The following is a 24607-nucleotide window of genomic DNA, read 5'->3' as shown; positions in this document are numbered from 1 at the left end:
AGTGTTTATTTTTTCACAGTTTTTGCCTTTATTGTTCGTCGTTTTGAGTATTTATTCGTCATTTTTTATACAATTTGCTTCGCTTGTACATTTGTCATCACTTCGTTTTATTTTTCAAGATTTCGTCCTGTTGCACACTTCTGGGGAGATCTTTTGCTGTATTTTTTTTCTCTTGAAACGCGCTCTCATTGCTGGGAGCTATCAAAATCTCTTGTCATTCACTGCTCACTGTTGAGCTTCTGCTTGGGCGAGATCTGCACGTCGTGAACCGCGGCCACCAGCTGTTCGCCGGTTTGGATGGCCTTCAGCGACACCCGGTTGTCCTCGGGCTGCTCAACCGGTTCCGCTTCGACGACCGGTTCAACGACGCTCTTTACCACCGGTTTGGGCTCCTCGACGGCGACGGTCTTGACGAGGGGTTCACTTTCGACCTGGAGTTCGGCCGGCGGGTTGGAACGCTTGAACTTCTGGGTGCGACTCTTGGCGGCTTCCGTTTCCGAGATCGTGTAAACTGGGTACTCGAAGCTGTAGAAGAAACCCTTCGGGTCGTACTGGGGCTCATCGTCCTGTTGGTCAGCGGAGCCAACTTCGTCGTTTTGACGCTTCTTCAGACTACGGACTGCTTCAACCACAACGGCATCGTCGGAAGCGGCACCTTCGGGAGCGATGTGGTCCGAGTAGGGCAGCGTTGGGTAACGGACCAAACTCTGGTGCTGATTCGACAGAGCCCCAACGACCTCATCCTCTTCGTCATCAACCGTGTTCTGGACAGGCTTGTTGTAGTTCACTCCCGAGGGGCCTCCAGACCGTGCCAGGTTAGCCGCCTCCTCCCAAGCCTTCAAGTGAGCAATTCTAGCTTCGCGCACTTCGGGCGTTTCCGTGACCGGTTCCAGCCGCACCTCCGGACGGTTGTCAACCTGGTGGAAGCCGAGCCCGTCGGACCAATACTGCACAATGACTTCCTCGCCGAACGGGTCGATGTACTGGTACGAGCCGCGCACTTCACCGTTGGCATTACGAGCCTCCAGTCGGGCCTGGTTGTAGTCGGTGTAGCCGAACATGGCGCGGCCCAAACCGTCCTGCAAACAGAAAGAAAGTCACGGTCAATTTTCAATTAGGAAATTGTTACATGACCATTTGCCTTACCTGTCCATGGAACTGGTTCGCCTCGTACACCTCCTCGACATAGTCTTCCGGCTTATCAATCAGTCGGCCATTGTGAAAGAACTTCGCCTTCTCGGGATCCTCAATGTTGCGGAAGTACCCCAGCGGATGCTCGCCCAGTTTCTTGGCGTAGCGCAGGTCCAAACTCTGCTGGGTGATGTACGACTGGGCTTCCTCGGGCGACAGGTTCACCCGCTGAATTCGGCCGGCCAGCAGCAGCGAAGGGGCGGCAATCTGCGAAATTAAATAAAAAAAGAAAAATAAGATGATGGATGGTGAAAATGAGGTCAGACGTGTTTGTGGAATTTATAAACCGGAGTATTTTAACTAGCTATGACAATTAGCTAAGCCGACAGGAAGCCAAACAAACGGATATTAATCCAAATTTTATACCAGGAGATTTGCCGTGAGGTGGGCTGTCAATCAAATGGGTAGACAAGGTGTTAGGAAGAAACGGGAATCGATTTCAATCTTGGCGTCAAGTGCGCATGAGAAAGCGACAAAAAGCGGATTCTCGAATCTGAGTCCAAAAAAATATAAACTGTGGTTTGGAAATAATTTCATCAAGATTTCTTTTATGTTGATTGCAGTGCAACAAAAACAAGTAATAAAAAGTATGAATATGGCAGGTCTTAAAATATACCTCAAAGAGCATTGGACAGAATGTTTTCTTTGTGAATATAAAAATAATCATACGAAAATATTCGTGACACAAAATAAACATGTGATTTGTCTAAAGATGTGTTTAAAGATGTTTAAAGACTTCGGGAAATTATGAATATTCTTATTTTTTTTATTTTTCTCATACTTAAAATACACATTTCTCACATCCAAAGTAGCCATTTTTATCATTTATTCGTCCATACAAGATTCCATACCAATTTAAGGAATCATAGCACAAATGTTATATAAATATTCGAATTCTGTATCTTGAGAAGCAATTTCCTGATTGATTTGGTGTATTCGGAAAAGTATTAAGTAGGTAGAATTAAAACAAGTAGGAAGAAAGTAAGTAGGAAGAATTAAGAAAGAAATTAAACACTCCAAAAAATAACGTTTTTTAATGATCAAATGGTATAGACACATCATTTTTGTTTTTTTGTTTTTTTCATATTTGGATATTGTTCAGATGTCTAAAAATGCCATCATTGAAGCTCCTTTTTGTTTTTTTTTAGATAAAATTTGATTTTGCAATTGAAATGTATTTTCAATTTTTTTAAAGTGCAGTGTCTTTAAGTTTTATCTACCCAACAGTTTTTTTTTACTATAAAAAGCTATTTTTTTACCTGTAGTAGTCATGATCAAGATCGTTCTTTTCGAAACATTTTATTTTATGAATTATCCTAAAGTTTTTGATGGTTGGGCCAAAACAGAAAACTTCTAAACTAGGGGTGCCCATTGTTTTGGTCTTGTGTTGCAAATAAGATTCATATATCTTGATTTTAAGAAAGAAAAACATTGATAACTTTCACATATGTGTTTATTTTTATTTATTTTAATTTTATTTTGGTTAAAATTGTATTGTAATTCTTTTTTTTTTCTATTGAAATTATATACCCTGATATACCTAACAAAAAAATCAAAGCTGCAAGTTTTTTAAGTTTAATTTTCTCAACACAAAATTATCAAAAAAAATCAACGAGACAGGATTATTGATAGGATTGTTGAAACGAAATTTGGATTTGAATCTTCTTTACATAAAAAAACATTTTTTGCGTTATTGAGCACCTTTATTCAAATATTTTACAAAAGCTTTGAAAAACGATTTGTAGAATAGAAAATTGAAAAAAAGTTTAGAAAAATATAAATTGAATAGTTTTTAACTCTCCATTCTTCACATTCTACGAATTATTGAAGTTTATGGAAATAATTTTTTTTGCTCTCTTATTTCGTGACATTTTTTTTATGTTTTACAAATATTTGCAGCGGTCTTTATTTTTAATATGATAAATTAGCTTTTTAAAGCTTTTTCCAGAAAAACTTTATCACTGAATAGTTGTTCTGAGTAAAATACATGATTTTTTGCTTACCCATTAATCAGAAATATGTTTTTATTCGAATTACTCAAAACAAATTATTTTTCAAATATTATTGGACCGGTACAACTTATCTCAAAGTTATTATTCAAACATTTACTGAAGTAAGCCACACAATGTCAATGAGCGATATCTTTAAAAAAAAAAATGTTTTCGGTAGTACTTTAAAAAACAATTTCGTTTTGTAAATTAAATCCAGGTTGACTTTGATAGCCACTGTCACTTACGAATTTCAGCTTTGAAGGTGTGGAAATTATATTATGAACTTTTAATAAAATGAAAAAATAAAAAAATAAATGAATAAAAAATTCCCAATCAGCTTAAATTACATTATTATTGGTTTTTGTTTTTCAAAGAAAATATCCATTTCTGTTGCCACTAAAACAAATGTCCTAGAGTCCTTTACATTAAAAGAAAACTCTATAACCAGTACACTGCCCATGTTCGCATAAATGTCCCATATGCAAAAACAACAAACTGAGAAAAACGCATTTGACCGATTCTTAGCGAAGCTACACCAAAATGTCACATTTTTCAATTTTCAATGTGATTTTTAATATGAAAAAAATCATTTTTATTATGATGCAATAATTGCAATGTGCTTTAAATGCGTTTTCTTACCTTAAAAGTCAAGAATAATGACCAAATGTGGTCTGCAAGCCATTGAACGGGAGAGGAGTTTTTTCATAAATCTGCTCCTTTCGTTGTCCCGTCACGAAAAGAAATGGCTGGCCATAACTCAAATTTCAACCAATTCTTTCAGTTCAAGGAGCAAAAGATTCGTTTTTTAATTTGTGATAATGTGTAGAAGAGCAAAAGTTTTTTAAAATCAAACTGGCAAAACTGTAGTGATTTTTGTAGTGTGCCTTTTAAAAGTCCAGTTTTACGATGTTGTCCCGTCACGCTACATTTTTATTTCAGGGGAAGCACAGGTACTATATGGTTCATTCTGCATGATATTTCTTTGTAGGAAAATCAATTATCTTTCCAAATATGTAATAACATTGGGGGGTTTCTTCTTTTATTTTGCCACTACAGCCAAAACGCTGAAAAAATTGGATTTTTTTTGAAAAGGAGCCGAAGAATCGGTCATTTGAAGTTTGTCCCACACATAATGCTACGTGTTAAGTTTTCACCGAAAAAGTGGATTTCCTCCCGATTTCTAGAACAAAGTACTGGATGTTATAGGCTCTTTAGAAAGAGCACACGATTTTGAACAAAACTGCATCAATAACTCAATAGTGATGAAAATGCATATGGGACATTTATGCGATCATGGGCAGTACACGTATTTTTCAATTTTCTAAGATTTGTTCAAAAGCTTAATGTGTTGCAAATTAAAAATATTTCATGAAGGAAAAGCACCCAGCAAAAAACATCAGTGAGCTCAAAAAAATTCTTTCATTTTAATCTTTCAGTGTAACCCAATTAGCTCCTTATTTTTGCACAGACGGTATCTTAGAAAATAATGAGTCACAGGAACAGTGAAAACTTTTCAAAAATATGAAAATTTAATGTTTTCTTTTTGAAAAAAATTAAAGCAAGCCAAACATTTGAAAACGCTTAAGGTTTTTTTTCCAAGCCGAACATATACGACATTCTTTAAAAAAAAACAGAACATTTTACAAAATTTAAAATTTTCAATATTATGCAATAAAATTTCATAAATTAAAATTTCGCAATTTACGAATTACCAGCATCAAAAATGCTTGAAAATATTTATCAGCAGGTCCTTTTGATGGTATTTTACTGAAAAACATTTAAATATTTGATTTGTTTTAGAGAAAACTAGCATACAACCGAATCCAACAATTAGACTAACTGGATTGGAATTGGATATTTTAATATATGTGGATTTAATCTATTCCGTTTAATTTACCTGAATGCAATCCACTGATCAAAGATGTTTTCTCCAATAATTTTTAACAGTGTTGAATCATAACCCTTTCAACACACACTGCATTGAATGCATCTAGAACAAAACTCAATTGACGGGCAATCTCAGATCAGAGATCCACATCTCACGAGTTGTCAGTCAACCGGGATGCAAATACAACACGCGTGCCAAAAGTGTCAATCAACGCGGGTGCACCTCAACCACGCTATATGTCCACCTGGTAATCTCACTGAGTCTGATTTATGACAGGATCAGAGATTGGGATCAACGGATTAATAGAACATGCATTTTACTGTTGAATGGGGAGATATAAACTACTGCGAAACTTTTATTATTTGGTGAAACTGTTCAAATTTCTAATAATCACTGATTTAAAAAAAAATACATAAAAATATTGAAGACTTTCATAAAATACAGAATCACACTTTTCTACAGTTCCACTTATTTGCTTTCTTTTTTTTTCCTCCCCAACAAATCATTGTTCCAACACCGGTGGCGACGTTCCGTTCGATTGATCCTGTATCATGTGTCGGTTTGTTGGTTTGATCTTTTGCTAGTTCCAGTCGAGTGAACCCGGCGTTGACAACTTGCGTAGGTTCTTCTGGCACGTGAGGTGTTGAACCCCCGTCCACCATCCACCATCAAGAGCTTAAGGTGACGACAGATTGTATCTGCGTGGCTCGTGCGGTGGCGGTGGTGACCAGCAGTTAAGAAACAATTAATGACCGGTTTTTATTGTCCCGTGGGTTATTGGAAGGTGATGAAGAGTTGCGGGAAGTGCGGGCCTGAGGTGATATTAAGTCATGTCACACCACGTTATTAGTGTCAATCTAGATGCGGTGTTGTGTTGTGCGGACGGGTGAGTAATGAGAAGAATGGTATTTAAAAGCAATTAAGTTCTGCGTTGAGGTTGGGTTCTTGAGTAAATTGGACCCCAAGTGCAACTGTAATTTGAATTCTTTGTCTTGTAATGAACATGATAAAAACATTATTTAATCAACAAAACTTTTTCCTTTTGCTAAGAGGAAACTTAGGATGCATTGCTGTTAAGAAAGTATATAATATTTGGATTTTAATTTAAACAAAAAAAAACATCTGTTTAATTCATCGACGCCCATGGTTTTAAGCACTAAAACATTGAAATGAGCATGAGTTATAGAATTAATGATATAGAATGATTACTGAAATCTGTTAAAATGCTACCAAATTTTGTAAAGTTAAATCGTGTTACAGGGTAAAATGCCAAAAAAATTTCCTCGTCGGTGGAATATTTTCCTCCCGGAAGTGAAGAAAGTTCAGGAAAACCGCTAGTAAATCATTTTTATGGCTTCACTAGTCACAGCCAACAGGACTCGTTCAAAGTCATCGCCACCAGGCTGAGGGGAACTAAGTGTTCCCCGGAGGGACGTGTGCAAAACTTTTGCACTACTGAACCGTAATGAATCTACAATGTGCACAGACGACGACCAGTTGGACCCGGCAGCCTTGTGCATCCTGTGTCACTTTTTTGGCAACCGGTCAAAGTCGGTTTGCTGGTGACTGGAGCCGAAGAAGGCAGCCAGTAGACGCCATCAAGGGATGTTGGAGCTGGCCGAAGGAAAAAATCGAATTTATAGCTTGGGTTACACAGCTGATTACATGGTAAGTCGAGGAGAGTTACTCGATAGGAAGGGGTTTATGACATCATCATCCAACGAAGCGGTGACGAATGGAAATAGATCTTTAAAGTATCATCATAATTTGATATATTACGGGTTCTAAAACGGGGAATCTTAAACCGGCCTCTAAGGAGCCAGTTCGTTCCAAAAATATTCCGAGAAATACTCCATATTTTGCCATATATTCCAGATTCCAACGAGGAAATTGTCCATATTGTGGCAACAATTGTCTCGAGTATCATAAATAACTTTGAACATTTATTTTGAATTAAATATAAAAAAACCATATCAACTTTCTGTCTAAACAAATACCATAAACTCGAAAAGACATTGATAGCCGGGGTAACTTTGATAAGCTAAACTTACTTTGATTTTTCCGCTAAATGAAGAGTACAAATTAAATACATACCGTGGTAGAGGAGTGTTCATAGTACTTCAAGAAGAATTTTTCATACATAATCATTGAAAATTTTAAAAAGTTAGTTAATTATAATTGAGACAATAATGATAAAGAGTTCACAAAGTTTATAGGTATTTTCAGTAGAATAAATATCATAATATGATAAAATATAAAATGTTGGAACTTTTAATTCGTGCTTCAATTTTATTTTCAAATCCAACATAAATCGAGAAAACTTGTTTCCAGAAATAGAGCAATTCTCCCCCAAAACCGAAAATGGATCGGTACACTTTATCAAAAAATCTTTTAACCCTTTACAACCCAACCCCACATCTAGGCGGGCTTCGATTAAAAATATCGCCAAAAAATCAACCAATTTTTGATATCAATGTAGCATTGAAAAGAAGAACTGTTAAAATTTAAGAAAATTTTAAGGTTGGAAGTGTGCAGGGTTGTTAAAATATCAAAATATCAGCTGTCAGCAACTACAATTATCCCGCCTGAATATTCATGCTTCAAATCCAACTGCTCTTCTCTCCTTATTGAAGCTCTCAGCGCCGAACATAGCCGAACACGTTTGTGTTAACACACTCGCGATTGACATTTTCCTTTTCTCTCACATTCCCGCTTCCACGATCATCCCACCGCAACAGCGTTTAACCACAAAAGCCGTCACAAAACCAATTTCGCAAACGCAGTTTAACGGGACGTCATGCTTGGTCGGCTCCTAACTTGGGAATAACTTTTTTTGATACTTGAAAATACTATGCCAATAACATATTCTGTTATTTATAACAAAATTTGTTATTCATCGTTATGATTTTTTGTTATTGGATTGTTATTGTAATAACAGGTTAATAACATTGTTAGTTATTCTGCGAACGAATCTTTGTTATTATTTTTTGCAGGGCTGTGGAGTCGGAGTCGGAGTCGGAGCCGGAGTCGGTGGAGTCGGGTCTTTTTGGGGACCTGGAGTCGGAGTCGGAGTCGGAGTCGTCAAAACTCGAACAGCTGGAGTCGGAGTCGGAGCCGGAGTCGGCTAAATTTTAAGAGCTGGAGTCGGAGTCGGAGTCGGAGCCGAAGATTTCTGATAACCCGGAGTCGGAGTCGGAGCCGGAGTTATCTTAAATTTAACAAAAAATATGTTTTTTTTATTGTTCAGTATTTCCTATAGAACAGCTTAATTTACAAAACATCTTATATTTTTAATGGATTTATCAGATGACATTATGTTTTTGAAACAATTATTGTGATTGAAAATCTCTAATTGTGTTATTACACTATAATCACTAAATGATAACCTCTTACCCAAGTATGTAGTATCATAATTTAAAAAAAAATAATAAAAAATATTGGTTATGTAGTCAGACATATCTTATTGATTCTTGAATGCTTCTTTTTGCCTATATTTATGTACCCTTTAAATTCAAATATGACCAAATTTCATCCAGTTATTTCTGAAAAAAGTAAACACACAGTCATCTTTTACCCCGATAGCATATGTCTTGGAAGTTTTAAATCAAATCATTTTTTAGGAAAAAATTACGAGGTACATAAAAAGATTAAAAATAGTAATCACTATTTTTGCAAATCGAAAAAAGTCACTGACAGTTTAAGTTTTGTAACAAATAATCAACGATAATAACAATCTCTTACTTGGAACTCAACATGCGCATTTTGTTTATAACTGAGTACAAGAAAATCAAAGTGTTGCATTTAAAATAATTGAAACTAACAAAAAATATCAAAACAAGTTGCAACAAATTTTGAAATAATCATTGATTGTTGATGTTGATGTTGATTTAAGGTAAACTATTTTGATATCGTTGCAAATTATCGTTGAACAAATCTCAAGAATTCAGTACAATAATGAACTTATTAAAAAAATGTGTAGAACAAAATATAGTATTTTAATTTATTTTTCAAATATTAATAAAAAAAAAACAAAATCAAAATATTATCAACTGGTACGAATTTTCTCATACTGTTTGTCCCACGCCAATATGACGGAAGGTGATAATCATTGCATATCAATGTACCTTAAAAAAATGAAATATTTGTGACCTAGAAAATATTTTACTTGTGGATATTTGTTTTTTATTACATATTAAGTTTTTTCATATATTTTGATGGAGGCGCAAGATCATTCATAAAGCTTCGTTTTAGGTGAAGATTCACGAAGTATCGTGCGCCTCCTTTTTAATGTATATAAAATTTTAAATTAAAATAAATTAAAAATTTCCAGGGTAAAATATTTTCCATGTCACAGATATTTGAAGGGGACATCTTAAGCGTCCTTTCCACGAAGAAATTGTTTAGATACATTGATTTGCAATAATAATCTCCTTCAGCCATGGCGTGATGTCCATGTACGTCTTAAAAAAAAACAAAAAAAAATGTTTCGTTTAAAATTGTCATTTAAAAATAAGGTGCCTGTCACTGTGCTTCTTACAAATGTCAGCCTGAAAGTGAGCAAATTGAATTTTAATGTTCAATAGATCATTAAGGCCAGGTTTCTTTTAGTTATTCATTCAAAAATAACAATTTCATATTTAAATTTATTAGCTTTGAAAAAAATATTTTCAAATTTGAGGTTAAGCAAATAAATCCAATTCTCAAAATGCCTCTAAAACTGAAGCTTTTTTTTTATTTCTGTTTCCATAACGTATTAAACTTGTAACCTAGAAACTTTTTTCCCGTTTATTTACTTTACTTTACTTTTACTTAACTTATTTTTCTTGAGAAAAACATGACGCTTAGAGAGTATTTAAATAATCCTATTTATCAATGTTTTAAAAATAATTAACTAATAATAGTTAACTAACTTTTGAAACATTTAAAAATATGTGGAGTCGGAGTCGGAGTCGGAGTCAACGATTTGTTGAAAGCTGGAGTCGGAGTCGGAGTCGGAGTCGGCTAGAGTTGGTAGGCCGGAGTCGGAGTCGGAGTCGGAGCCAACCATTTGTTGAAAGCCGGAGCCGGAGTCGGAGTCGGAGTCGGCTAATCTGAGAAAGCCGGAGTCGGAGTCGGAGTCGGAGTCGTTTGAAATATGACCCGACTCCGCAGCCCTGATTTTTTGTAATTTTAACAACTTATCCGATCATCCCAATAACAGTTGGTGGTATTCCTTAATAACAAAAAAAATTATTCCCAAGTTGTTTTAGCTTTCAACCAATATCACACCAAGAACAAATTTTGTAATGATAACATAAACTGTTATTTAACTCTTATGCAAAAATTGATTTTTCAAGAATATTCCATAACACTTTTTGTTAATTTAACAGTATTTGTTATTGAAATGGCATGAATTTTGTTATTACCGTCTGCCCGGGAATCGCCAACTCGCGTTCTCTCTTTGCAGTTTTCGGAGAGATTGAGACTCTCAGCGGTGAGAGCGCATAGTCGAGGAAAAGGGGAGGACTCCTCCGGAGGAGTAATAAAGAGAGAATGACATCGCTAGGAATCACGAGACACACGAAGAGATCTCACAAGCTATAGTGACGGCCGCTATACTCTCGGATGTTTTTGGTGCAGAGATAATCAATTGATAGCTTTTCTATCACTCATTTGCAACATTGGAAGTGTGACTTGTTTCATGTAACTTTGTCAATGTTTTAAAAAATGTATTTTTTGTGGGGTCAATTTTGACTGTGTTTTATATTTTCTTTAAATAAATAAAAATAAGTATGCAGTGTCCCAAATTATGCCTCTAAACAATTTAAATGATCATAGTTTCATTCTAGAGTATAAAATGTAAAAAAACATGCAAAAAAATAAAAGGTGACTGTATAATAGGGTGCCCAGAATATGGGACTTTTTTTTCAAAACCTCGCTCCACAAGCTGAATATTGTTCCTTGACCTATTTTAGAACTCTGGGCCAAATATGAGCAAAATCGGTCATCATTTACCCATTGATACTCGGAGGTGAAGTTTGTATGGGAAAAAATCGAAAAAATGTATGGAAAACCCAAGTTTCTTACGGTTTGGTCTGCACGGTGCGTTACTTCCATCTAAATATTCCCAAAAGTGAGATTCTTATTGAAAATTTAATGCTCTACAACTTTGTAGAACATACCAAAACTGTAAAACTCAATCCTGAAAAGTTATAAGCGATTTAAAAAAGTCATTTTTGTATGAAAAACACTTTTTTCGCCAACTTTTGGCTCGGGTATCAATGGGTTAATCTCATCCAATGTCGCTCAAAATTTACACAGATGCTTAAAATTACCCAAAAAAAACGTTTTCCGCTTGTGGAGCAGGGGGTCATTTTTTCTGGGCACCCTACTGTATAACCATGAAAAAACTAAATAGACTAAAGGTAATGATTAAGCTTAGTGATTGTTCACGCTTTAAAAAAATCAAATTTTCTCAGGGACTACTATACGAAACCACAAAATTTCACGGAAATTACACAGAGTGTTTAAAATGCTGAAATAACCTGTAAAATCTTATATTATATAACGGGAAAAAAATGTGTACGCTTAATCCTATATTATGCTTCAAAGCTTAGTGATTTTTCAAGCTTAATATATCCAGTTTTCCAGTCCCAGTCAAGGGCATTTCAGTGAGCAAAAGAGTTCCTCAATTTCGCCCAGTGAACGAGAGTTTCTCAATTGGTCCCAGTGAACCATCGAGCTTAAAATAGATAATAAATGCAGGGTAAGGCTTTTTTTTTAGTTGATTGCTCTTCTAATTTCACTAAACATTTCAAAGTATTTAAAAACTGTATAGTTTTTGTCCCAGAAAATAATTTAAAAAAAAATTACCTGTGTATTTGTTGTCATTTAAAACAAAAAGCATCCATTTCCAATTTGGAAAAATCTTAAAATTGCCAAATTTTGTTTAAAACGCTCTAACAAACCAAATATATTGTACTATTTTTTTTCAATGAAAATCGATAGTTTTAGCATTTTTGTTTTTCAACCCCTCAGAAAATCTTGGAATTTCACGGGATTTCGCGGAAATTAATGAATTTTACGCTGTCCGCGAAATCTATGGTCAAGTCCTGCCAAGACAGGGGTACTGTCCGCGAAATCGTGAAAATTCACTAACCCTAGTAATGACAGAAGGTGTTAGTATTAGCCCATGCTATCAAAAACAAAAATAAACTAAACGAGATTAATGCAAATATAAATAGGGTAAGTTTCCACCAACTCACACAGCAGTTGGCTCGACCCCTCTTCGATTTGCGTGAAACTTTGTTCTAGGGGTAACTTTGGTCCCTGATCACGAATCCGAGGTCCGTTTTTTGAACATGTGAAAAAAGACATGTTTTTCAATAATTTGCAGCCTGAAAAGGTGATGAGATGGAAATTTTGTGCCAAAGAGACCTTTATGTACACAGTAAAAAAATGATGGTAATATATACTCTGGTAAGGGGTACATCTTTTTGTCAGAAAAATGTTAAATTTTCTGATGTAATGTCACCTTTTAAGTCTAAATTGAGGTAAATTTACATCTTAAAAGAGGTAATATTCAACCTTCCAAAATTACACCTTCAAAATTTACACAATTTTTTACTGTGTAAAATTGGACGCTATACTCAAATTTCCGAAAAAACGATTTTTCCATCGAAAAAAAAAAACACTTTAAAAGTTTTAAAAACTGTACCAATTTTCGTTATTAATTTGTAAAAAAAAAGATAAAAAACATTGGAATATTTACGTACCATTTTTAAATGGACAGCTGTATGGATGGAGATGGAAATGGAGTCTGTATGGATGAACCTATGAAACAAAATTGCGTCTTTGGTCATTGGGAATGCTTACAAAAAGTTTGAGCCAAATTAATTAATACAAAAAAATAAAAATGCACGAAATCGGCAATTTTTGTAGAGAATTCCTCAATAATTTTGATTGTTGGAAATTATTTTGGAAATTTCAACTAGTTAATAATTTGATTAGTTCTTGTAAAAGTGGTATAGTTACTTTAACCGTTTTTAATTTATGCATAAAATTATGCCGGTTTTCGTTGCAAAACGTAGCCCCAACAAATCACTTTCCCTCAATTTAAAATTTTAATATTTCCTGGGCGCAATTCATACCGCCATTTGCATTCCGTTTCCCGAGGGATCCAATCATTCCAGCCCCAGCAGAAATAATAACACATTCAATTTTAATCTAATTTCAACCGGCTGCCACACGCTGGCGCGTAGAATCCCGGGACAAAAACAGATAACTCATGGTTAATTCCAACCACGTACGCAATCGAAATTGCAAAGTGAGTGAGCCACGGCTGGCGTTTGTATTTTTTTTAAATCGTAGGGCGGTTTGGGGTGAATTTGTTGGCGTGTTCCTCAAATATCTTGTTTGGTTTGGCGAAACTTGGCATTCGTTTTAGGTAAATTAATTGCCGAAATTTGGTACTTTTTTGGATGTCTATAATTCTACAACGCTCAGAACGGGTCGATGACTCGCCGCGTCCAGCTAGGAGGGCTCGTCAAATATGGGGTAAATTTATTCCATTCATTAATCGACCGAAAGTTTGCAAACCACTTGAAATTCAAGCGGCGTTTGGCAAAGTCAGAGAGTACGTAGTAGTGTACTAGCGGGGATAATCAGTTCGGGAAGAAATGCCAACTAAAGATTTAGTTTTTTGCAAACTATGGATTCGTGACCGATGAACGATTTATGGTGCGGATAGAGCTGGTGATGTTCTAGTTTATTGAGCTTTTGATATTTGAGTCACGGAATGCATGAGACTATTGCAGTGGGTCATGCGTCCTAATTAAAATTCACAAGTTCGAGAAGCCAGTTTTTGCGATGTTTTGATTCCGCAGAATCTAGTCAATGTTAATTTATATAACTGTACAAGAAATAAACTAGAAACCAGTTTCTCAAAAACCAGATTCGTTCTTGACTTTATCAAACTCTCAATCACATTCCAGCGAATCCTAAAATTATGCAAAGCAAATCGCTTTCATCTGTTTCCAGCAAATTATTACATCAGGATTAGCATTTCTCATGCAGAAAACTAGTTTGGCGTTGGCCGCCAAAGTTCAACGTCCACAATTTAATCGTCACCCTAATGCGAAATTCAAATTTTCTTGGAATCAGGCGCACTCCCACCGAAATTTCAAAATATCATTTTGATGCTTTCTGCCAAAAAAATCGCGAGCAAAGCAAATAAATTTTCAATCCCATAAAAAATCCCGGCGCTGATATTTGAAGTTTATGCAAATGAGCGATGCTTTTTGGCGAGCGAACAAGTTTTTGTAGGAAGATCTTCCCCGAACGTCGTAGGACAAACAAGTTTGGATTATGGGGTTGTAGTGGCTAAGATCACCTTTCTTTTTGGCATAAATTTACGGCCCGCTTCAGGTGGAAGTCGAGCAGGTTTGGTTGGGTTTCTGCGCGGCCAAGATCACGGCCACTTGATACACTTTTGAAAGGGGATTAACTTTGGATTGAGGCATTTTTTGTGATTTTTTTAGACTTGAACGAATTTCTCGAAAGCTTTAGTAGTTACTAGTTCGATCAACGAACTTTCTTGTTTCTTCATAGTAAATACCAACTCAAGCTAGCTTTTCAAACCTATCCTGGAGCGTATATCCCGAACCAAGTCGAGCAAGTCCCGGATCATAAAAAGATCCAGCTAATTTATTCGGATTGTCACCTACCGGGCGGGATGATCGTCAACTTGTTTCTTCGAAAAATCTCACCACTTTATGATTATTGCCAGCATTGTTCGATCATCGTTCGGCAAATAAATGTTCAAAATGTCTGACGCAAGCGTTAGATTTGATAGGCATTTTTAAATAAGTTTCAAGTGCTTAGAAGCGTCGTCTCGAACTAATCGCGCGGTGAGTGATGACACTTCGTGACAGGGGGCTTTTTGGGGTGTAAAACTTCTCGGTCATATGGAATTTCCGGGTGATTTATGGGCAGAGCGGATTACTGCCAGGGACAGCAATAGCTGATCGTTTGGTTAGATTTAAGGATGTGGAACATGTTCTTGTAGACTGAAATTCTCATGAAGATGGATTTTAATCGAAATATTATGCCAAAGATAACTTTTTGGGTTTGAAACAGGAAATTCAATAAAGCGTCATCCATAAAGTACGTCACGCTCTAGGGGGGGAGGGGGGGGGGGTCTTAGCAAGTGTGACATTGCATGTTATAAGTATAGGAAAAGCGTGACAAAGGGGGGGAGGGGTGGTAAATTTTGGCTGATTTTTGCGTGACGTACTTTATGGATGAAGCCTATCCCCAGAAACGCCTCACGTTGCTTAAATTAAGTCCAAAGGGACCATTCAGAAACCGCGATCCTCACAAAAAAAATGTTATTTAACCCTCCACTGTTCAGTTTTTCTTTACAAAGATTTTATTTTTCTCGTGTTAAGGTTACGTTTTTGAAATATTTTACTTCTTCTGTGTTTTGTTTTTCCTCTGTATTTTTTTTAATTGTAAATTTATTTGGGTAATTTCTAGTACATTACAAATTTTGTAGAGTTTTTTTAAAGAAAAATCTGCTTAATCAATGCTTATCATTGAAAATCGAACCAATAGTTTCCAAGAATCACTACCGATCAAAAATGGCAAAATTCAATTGGCTTTCGAGCAGATAGATTTAATCAATTTCAAACTTAATATTGCCGGTAACATCACAAACTCTAGCGCAGTGGTCACCAAACTGCGGCCCACTGAGCTGTTATTTGTGGTCCGCGAGATGGAAACCTGAATGACTTATGAATTTTATAGTCTAATTATATGTATCAAGTCAAATCAGTTACTAAAAAAACCTTTTTTTTTTGTTTAATAAAAGAAAATTATAAAAAATTATCTTAATTTGTTTAAGCTTTGCATTAATTATATTTTTTTGAGAGGAATGTATCATTAAAGCTTTGAAAATCTTGGAATTTCGACAGAGGTGTTTCACAAATAGAGTTGAAAAAACTAGTTGTATTTAATTATTAGATGAAGATTTTGTAATTGTTCCATCACGATTGAAATCGAGTTTACAATATACTTTGTATTTTTCAACACAATGAAGCATACGTGCATAATTTTTCAAAAATAAGATTTAAACAAAAAGACAAAAAAAATAAATTCTGCGGAATTCTTTTCTTTAAAAACTAACTTAATCCACCTATGTGGTTGATGCCTTCCTCACTGTTTACCAACAATGGGTAATATGAGTGGTTTGGACACATATTCCAGCTATTTTTTTAGGTCCAGAAAAATAAGTACACAGATATAACTTAAGTTGTCATAACTCGAGACAGGGTTGTCAGATCTTCAATTATGTGTACTCGTTTGAAAGGTCTCTCGATTACCTAACTAATGATGGGTCGGATGATGGTTCCGGACATCGTTTACATGCATTTGAGTGAGATCCGGCTTCAAAAAGTACATAAATATAACTTAAGTTGTCATAACTCGAGACAGGGTTGCCAGATCTTCAATGTTGTGGACTCGTTGGAAAGTTCTCTCGATTATCTAACCAACGATGGGTCGGATGATGGATCCGGACATCGTTTACATGCATTTAAAAGAGGCCCGGCTTCAAAAAAGTACATAAATATCATTTAAGTGGTCATAACTCGAGGCAGGATTGCCAGATCTTCACTTTTTTAAGCTCGTTGGAAAGGTCTCTCGATTACCTAACCAACGATGGGTCGAATGATGGATCCGGACATCGTTTGTATACCTTTAAGTGAGATCCGGCTTCAAAAAAGTACATAAATATCACTTAAGTGGTCATAACTCGAGACAGGGTTGCCAGATCTTCAATGTTGTGGACTCGTTGGAAAGGTCTCTCGATTACCTAACTAATGGTGGGTCGGATGATGGTTCCGGACATCGTTTACATGCATTTGAGTGAGATCCGGCTTCAAAAAAGTACATAAATATCACTTAAGTGGTCATAACTCGAGACAGGGTTGCCAGATCTTTGATGTTGTGGGCTCGTTGGAAAGTTCTCTCGATTATCTAACCAACGATGGGTCGGATGATGGATTCGGACATCGTTTACATGCATTTAAGTGAGATCCGGCTTCAAAAAAGTACATAAATATCACTTAAGTGGTCATAACTCGAGACAGGGTTGCCAGATATTCGATTTTGTGGACTCGTTGGAAAGGTCTCTTGATTACCTTATCAACGATGGGTCGGATGATGGATCCGGACATCGTTTACATGCATTTAAGTGAGATCCGGCTTCAAAAAAGTACATAAATATCACTTAAGTGGTCACAACTCGAGACAGGGTTGCTAGATCTTTGATGTTGTGGACTCGTTGGAAAGTTCTCTTGATTACCTAATCAACGATGGGTCGGATGATGGATCCGGACATCGTTTACATGCATTTAAGTGAGATCCGGCTTCAAAAAGTACATAAATATAACTTAAGTTGTCATAACTCGAGACAGGGTTGCCAGATTTTCAATGTTGTGGACTCGTTGGAAAGTTCTCTCGATTATCTAACCAACGATGGGTCGGATGATGGATCCGGACATCGTTTACATGCATTTAAGTGAGATCCGGCTTCAAAAAAGTACATAAATATCACTTAAGTGGTCATAACTCAAGACAGGGTTGCCAGATATTCGATGTTGTAGACTCGTTGGAAAGGTCTCTTGATTACCTAATCAACGATGGGTCGGATGATGGATCCGGACATCGTTTACATGCATTTAAGTGAGATCCGGCTTCAAAAAAGTACATAAACATCACTTAAGTGGTCATATCTCGAGACAGGGTTGCCAGATTTTCAATGTTGTGGACTCGTTGGAAAGGTTTCTTGATTATCTAATCAACGATGGGTCGGATGATGGATCCGGACATCGTTTACATACATTTAAGTGAGATCCGGCTTCAAAAAAGTACATAAATATCACTTAAGTGGTCATAACTCGAGACAGGGTTGCCAGATATTCGATGTTGTGGACTCGTTGGAAAGGTCTCTTGATTACCTAATCAACGATGGGTCGGATGATGGATCCGGACATCGTTTACATGCATTTAAGTGAGATCCGGCTTCAAAAAAGTACATAAATATCACTTAAGTGGTCACAACTCGAGACAGGGTTGCCAGATCTTCAATGTTGTGGACTCGTTGGAAAGGTCTCTTGATTACCTAATCAACGATGGGTCGGATGATGGATCCGGACATCGTTTACATGCATTTAAGTGAGATCCGGCTTCAAAAAGTACATAAATATAACTTAAGTGGTCACAACTCGAGACAGGGTTGCCAGATCTTCAATGTTGTGGACTCGTTGGAAAGTTCTCTCGATTATCTAACCAACGATGGGTCGGATGATGGATCCGGACATCGTTTACATGCATTTAAGTGAGATCCGGCTTCAAAAAAGTACATAAATATCACTTAAGTGGTCATAACTCGAGACAGGGTTGCCAGATCTTCAATGTTGTGGACTGGTTGGAAAGTTCTCTCGATTACCTAACTAATGGTGGGTCGGATGATGGTTCCGGACATCGTTTACATGCATTTGAGTGAGATCCAGCTTCAAAAAAGTACATAAATATCACTTAAGTGGTCATAACTCGAGACAGGGTTGCCAGATATTCGATGTTGTGGACTCGTTGGAAAGGTCTCTTGATTACCTAATCAACGATGGGTCGGATGATGGATCCGGACATCGTTTACATGCATTTAAGTGAGATCCGGCTTCAAAAAAGTACATAAATATCACTTAAGTGGTCACAACTCGAGACAGGGTTGCCAGATCTTCAATGTTGTGGACTCGTTGGAAAGTTCTCTTGATTACCTAATCAACGATGGGTCGGATGATGGATCCGGACATCGTTTACATGCATTTAAGTGAGATCCGGCTTCAAAAAGTACATAAATATAACTTAAGTGGTCACAACTCGAGACAGGGTTGCCAGATCTTCAATGTTGTGGACTCGTTGGAAAGTTCTCTCGATTATCTAACCAACGATGGGTCGGATGATGGATCCGGACATCGTTTACATGCATTTAAGTGAGATCCGGCTTCAAAAAAGTACATAAATATCACTTAAGTGGTCATAACTCGAGACAGGGTTGCCAGATATTCGATGTTGTAGACTCGTTGGAAAGGTCTCTTGATTACCTAATCAACGATGGGTTGGATGATGGATCCGGACATCGTTTACATGCATTTAAGTGAGATCCGGCTTCAAAAAAGTACATAAACATCACTTAAGTGGTCATATCTCGAGACAGGGTTGCCAGATCTTCAATGTTGTGGACTCGTTGGAAAGTTCTCTCGATTATCTAACCAACGATGGGTCGGATGATGGATCCGGACATCGTTTACATACATTTAAGTGAGATCCGGCTTCAAAAAAGTACATAAATATCACTTAAGTGGTCATAACTCGAGACAGGGTTGCCAGATCTTCAATGTCTTGGACTCGTTGGAAAGTTCTCTCGATTATCTAACCAACGATGGGTCGGATGATGGATCCGGACATCGTTTACATGCATTTAAGTGAGATCCGGATATGTGTGAAAACACATTTTTATACATAACTTTTGAACTACTTATCGAAACTTCAAACAATTCAATAGCGATGTATGGGACCCTAAACCAAGTCGAATGCAACTGGTTCGATCAAAATCGGTTCAGCCAGTGCTGAGAAAACTTGGCAAGATTTTTGAACACATACATACATACACACACACACACATACACACACACAGACATTTGTTCAGTTTTCGATTCTGAGTCGATATGTATATATGAAGGTGGGTCTTCGAGCATTTAATAAAAAGTTCATTTTTAGAGCAGGATTATAGCCTTACCTCAGTGAGGAAGGCAAAAATATGTTTTTTTAAAGTTTGTGTCGTTCCCTACTTCAAAATCATGAGCATGAGCATGAGCATGAGAGATCACCCATGGTTGCCCCTCCGTTGCTGAACAGAACCGTAATATCCTTTCATCACTACTGATTATAGGCTTCGACGATCTTGTGGTGTTTCCCTTATCAACAGCATGTATGAATGCGCTGAAAAGATAAAACACCATGATTGCTAAAGCTAGATCAGTTGCGAATAGGTAACAGTCATTGGCCACCAACGGCGCCCGCCATGTCAGTTTGTAGACCTCGATTTTAGGGGACGGGAATGTTAGTTAGCGCAGGTTGCTACTAGGGCAGCTGATTTACTCTGTGCTTACACCCCACAAGCGCCAGGAACCTGAAAATTTGTTAGTAGGATAGGGTGTTTGGTCAGGATTCATCATAGAAGATGATGATGCGACCCAAAATCATAGTGTTTGTTGAAAGGTATTATATTTTATTCTCAAGGCAAACAATCGGATGCTGCGGATGAGACATTTCCCGTTTATCGGCTGTTAACTTTTAATTGAAATGGTTTAATCTTAGACAGCCGGCTGTGGAAAGATAGAACCAAAATTGTTGGTAATTACATGATGAAGGATTTAACAGTCTGACTTTTTAATTGAGATGTTTTTACGAGTTTTACATGATTCATGTTTAGTGGGGTACTGATTAACGAAGCGAACGACGAGTTACGATGTTTATCGAGCTGAAATGGTATGATAAGGTTTTGTTGTTATTGCACACCGACGACGAACGCGAAAAAACCCTGCGACCCGACCGAAAGGCATCGCAAATTAGACTGGCTCAATTGTCATCGATGACAACCAGAGCCAGCCGCACCTTTACACACAAACACGCACGCGAAAAAAAAAAAGAAAAACACACCGACGACGAACGCGAAAAAAAACACGACCCGACGGAAAGGCATCGCAATTCAAACTGAGGAAATGAAGAGAAAGAAGATAACATTAAAAAATAAAACCCAATCACCTAAAACCTAATCACATAAAATCAATCACCCCATGTAAACAAATAGCGACACAAAAGAGACGAAAATTATCACGAAAAAACAGGACTGCGCGTCCCAAGAAGCACTGCACTTTTGATGGCATTATTCAATTATTATGCCCAATCACCCCATGCACACAAAGAGCGACACAAAAGAGACGAAAATTATCACGAAAAAACAGGACTGCGCGTCCCAAGAAGCACTGCACTTTTCTGTGTCGTTCCCTACTTCAAAATCAGGGGGAAAACAAAAATTTCAGAAAACTTCAAAGTTATTTATGGAAATAGGAGTCATATGGACTGAATGCAATTTAAAATGCATTTTCCAGCCTTAAAATCATATTTACCATGTTTGAGTTCGATTAAAAATATCCATACTTAGATTTTTTGAAGATTAATGATTGCAAATCAACTGGACTGGTGAAAAGTGTTTTGAGCAGTTCTCTACGAAATCGATCATTTTTTTTAATTTTTAAATTTTGTATTTGTTAATCAGACTGAAACTTTTTTGGTGCCTTCAGTATGCCTAAAGAAGCATTTTGCATCATTAGTTTGTCCATATAATTTTCCATACAAATTTGGCAGCTGTCTATACACAAATTTGTATGAAAATTCAAAAATCTGTATGTTTTGAAGAAATTTTTTCATCGATTCACGTGTCTTGGGCAACAAGTTTTAAATTTTTTATCAAGACTAACATTTCGAAAAAGCCCTCGAATGAATGTTTGGCAACATATTTTTTTCAAAAAGAGCAAACATGTGCACTTATTTCAAAAAATTAAAAACTGCGACTATTTTCAACAAAGTTACCTAAAGATGACTATAACTCGAAAACGGTGCACGTAATCAAAATTTCACTAAAGCACTTTTTGATTGCAAATTTGATTTAACATTGAAAAATTAAGTTGAAACATTTTTGCGACCAATATTTCGATTTTTTGTAAAAATCAGTGTTGATTCAAAAATTCATAACTTGGTCAAAGATTTTTTGCACAACCTGGAAATTTCTGAAAAGTTGGCATTTTATGTCCTCTAAAACATATCAAAAAATAAAAAAAATAACGATAGTGTTTTTTTGCAAATCAAGTTTTAGTGAAAAAAAGTTAAATAAAAATCACCAATTTTTTTTACCGTGTATCTTTTTTTTCAGTGTAGTCCATATCCATACCTACAATTTTGCCGAAGATACCAAATCGATCAAAAAATTCCTTCAAAAGATACAGATTTTTGAATTTTCATACATCATTTTTGTGTGGAGAGCTGCCAAATTTAGATGGAAAATTATATGGACCAACTAATGATGCAAAATGGCTTCTTTGGGCATACCGAAGGCACCAAAAAAGTTTCAGCCTGATTAAACAATACAAAAAAAATCGAATGACCGAAATCTGAGAGAATTTTACTATTATAAAAAAAAATTGCAATGAAATTTTCAAACCATTTCTTGTTATTTCAATTTTATATATTTTTTTTAATATTTTTTTTGTTTTTTTTTAAGCTTAGATTTAAAAAACTGAATTTAATTTTTTAACGAAACAGCGAAAACATTAAAAAAATGCACCTTAAAAATGTGTGTCAGTGTGTTGTGTCAGTTTTTACCGAAAAAGTCCGATTAAAATTTAATTAACATCAAAATAATTTGAAAAATCATAATAATAATCCTCGAAAAAACGAAACTATTGGCACTACGCCCCCCGGGGCATGGCCTTCCTCTAACGTGGGATTTCTGCTCCAGCGCCTCTGACGAGACAGGAGAAACCGGGACCGACGTTTTACTTCACCATCCGATAGAAGCTCAGTGGATAAGGCGGGAATCGAACCCGCGTCTCATAGCATCATCGGGATCGGCAGCCGAAGCCGCTACCCCTGCGCCACGAGACCCCCTCGATCCTCGAAATATTTGGATTAATTCCAGCTTAAATCTGGAATTTTTCTGATACTTTTGTAACCGATCATCTCCAATCTTAATGAAACTTTGTTGACATTTTAGCTATTTTTGTGTATATGATGCCAGCCAGCTGATTTGAAAATGAAATTCGAGAAGGGGCTAGATTATACAAAATTTTTGTATTTCAGAATTTAAAAATTTATTTATCTCGAAGCTTTTACATCCCTTCAATGCGATTTTTCTATTTTTAAGCTTAAAATTGAAATTTTATGATGATGTCATGCTTTTTTTCTTTTAATTTTTTTGAGGAAATAGCCTACCATGTTACAAAAAAAAACTCACAAAAATGCAGGATAGTATGTCTTTTCTAAAAATATACAAAATTTATTTACTAAAACTGTTATTTTTTTCAAAAAGTGGTCTAATCGTCAAAATTCCAAAAACCGATAACAGATTTTGCATAAAAGTTTCCATATTGACCATTTTCCTAAAGCATAAGTAGGGACAAAATCCCTGTTTTTCAACATTTTATTTTTAAACCCAATGTATCTTCCCAAGTAAAATAACATTTTTTTTAAATTCTGAAACATAAAAATATTAAATTAACTTTTGCCCTCCTCTTATGTCATTTTCGCGTGTAATTGGCTTATAAAGCCTAACATAACAAGCTTTTATAAGCCTAACATAACAAGACTACAATGTTTCATTGAAATCGAAGTCAGTGGTATACAAATGTACAAAAAAAATCCCGATTTGAGCTGGAATTGCTCATTACTCAAATTGATCCTATCGAGATATTAAAAGCGCACATATGGAGTTAAACATTATATCAAGCTTCTGTTAAGCTTACCAAGACAGCCGCGAAAATTTAGCTACATGTTACCGACTCTAATCTCTCTTTTTAATTTAGCATCACTTACCGCCAACACCAATATAATTTTGATCATTATGCCCGCGTTCTCCCCCACTTGATCACGATTTGCACTCGTTGAAGAAAGGGAAATAAAATTTCCAATTTCACTTTTAATTAAAATTCAATCACCACTCCTCCACAGTTCTGTTCGTTTCGTGTCTGTCCTGCAATTAACTCCAAAAAGCTCTGGATTCGTTTTCCAAACCACTGTTTTTTATCAATCACTTCCTCCCCTTCTCGAAGGTTGATGCTGCTCAGGTTCAAGGTCTTCCGTCCTTGCGCGCGGTGATCCCGAAACGCGTGCGCTCGCGAATAACTGCGCAACCTGTCTTATTTTTCTACAATCACAGGGACGACCTCCACGCCGGTCGCCGGTTCAAAAAACAATAACTGGGCGGCCCGTCCGGGACGCGGCTTTTTATATAGACATCTTCTTCGTGGTCATGGTCGTGGTCGTCGTCGTCACCGCCGTTGTCATCGTTTGAAGCAAACCTCAACAACCAAACGTTCGCTCAGGTCTGCACGATCTTCAGGACGCAGAAGGAGAAGTAACTGCACAGGTAGAACTGAACTTTGGGAAAAATCGGGATGACTTCGAAGAAGACGCAAGGCGGGGATATAGCAAGGCTTCGGTGGAGGACACCTTAATTGGAGCATCAAGGCTGGGTCATTTCATCGAATAGCGTTCTACAGAAATGGACAGTATCAAAGATGCATGATTCTGTAAAGCGGCCTTTCAGTGATTTTTGTTTTTCAATTTATATTATTTCATGAATTTGTGAAGTACAAATCAAGAATTTTTTAATGATTCTTCTTAACGGTATTCAATAAAACACCCCTCGTCATGTATA

At 36.5% G+C, this 24607-nt stretch overlaps 1 protein-coding gene across 1 annotated transcript; it reads right to left on the bottom strand.

The window, feature by feature from the left end:
* Positions 1-8: 8 nt before the first annotated feature.
* Positions 9-24186, bottom strand: LOC120426924 (uncharacterized). Its single transcript, XM_039591731.2, has 3 exons — positions 23764-24186; positions 1147-1398; positions 9-1079 (listed from the first exon to the last, which is right to left on the bottom strand). The coding sequence occupies exons 1-3, from the start codon at positions 23788-23790 to the stop codon at positions 219-221; spliced, it is 1140 nt and encodes a 379-aa protein (XP_039447665.1). The 5' UTR covers positions 23791-24186; the 3' UTR covers positions 9-218.
* Positions 24187-24607: the final 421 nt, after the last annotated feature.

The sequence above is a fragment of the Culex pipiens genome, chromosome 3, assembly GCF_016801865.2.
Source record: "Culex pipiens pallens isolate TS chromosome 3, TS_CPP_V2, whole genome shotgun sequence".
NCBI lineage: Eukaryota > Metazoa > Arthropoda > Insecta > Diptera > Culicidae > Culex > Culex pipiens.
The sequence above is the reverse complement of the archived record's forward strand: the minus strand, read 5'-3'. Positions and strand labels throughout refer to the sequence as shown.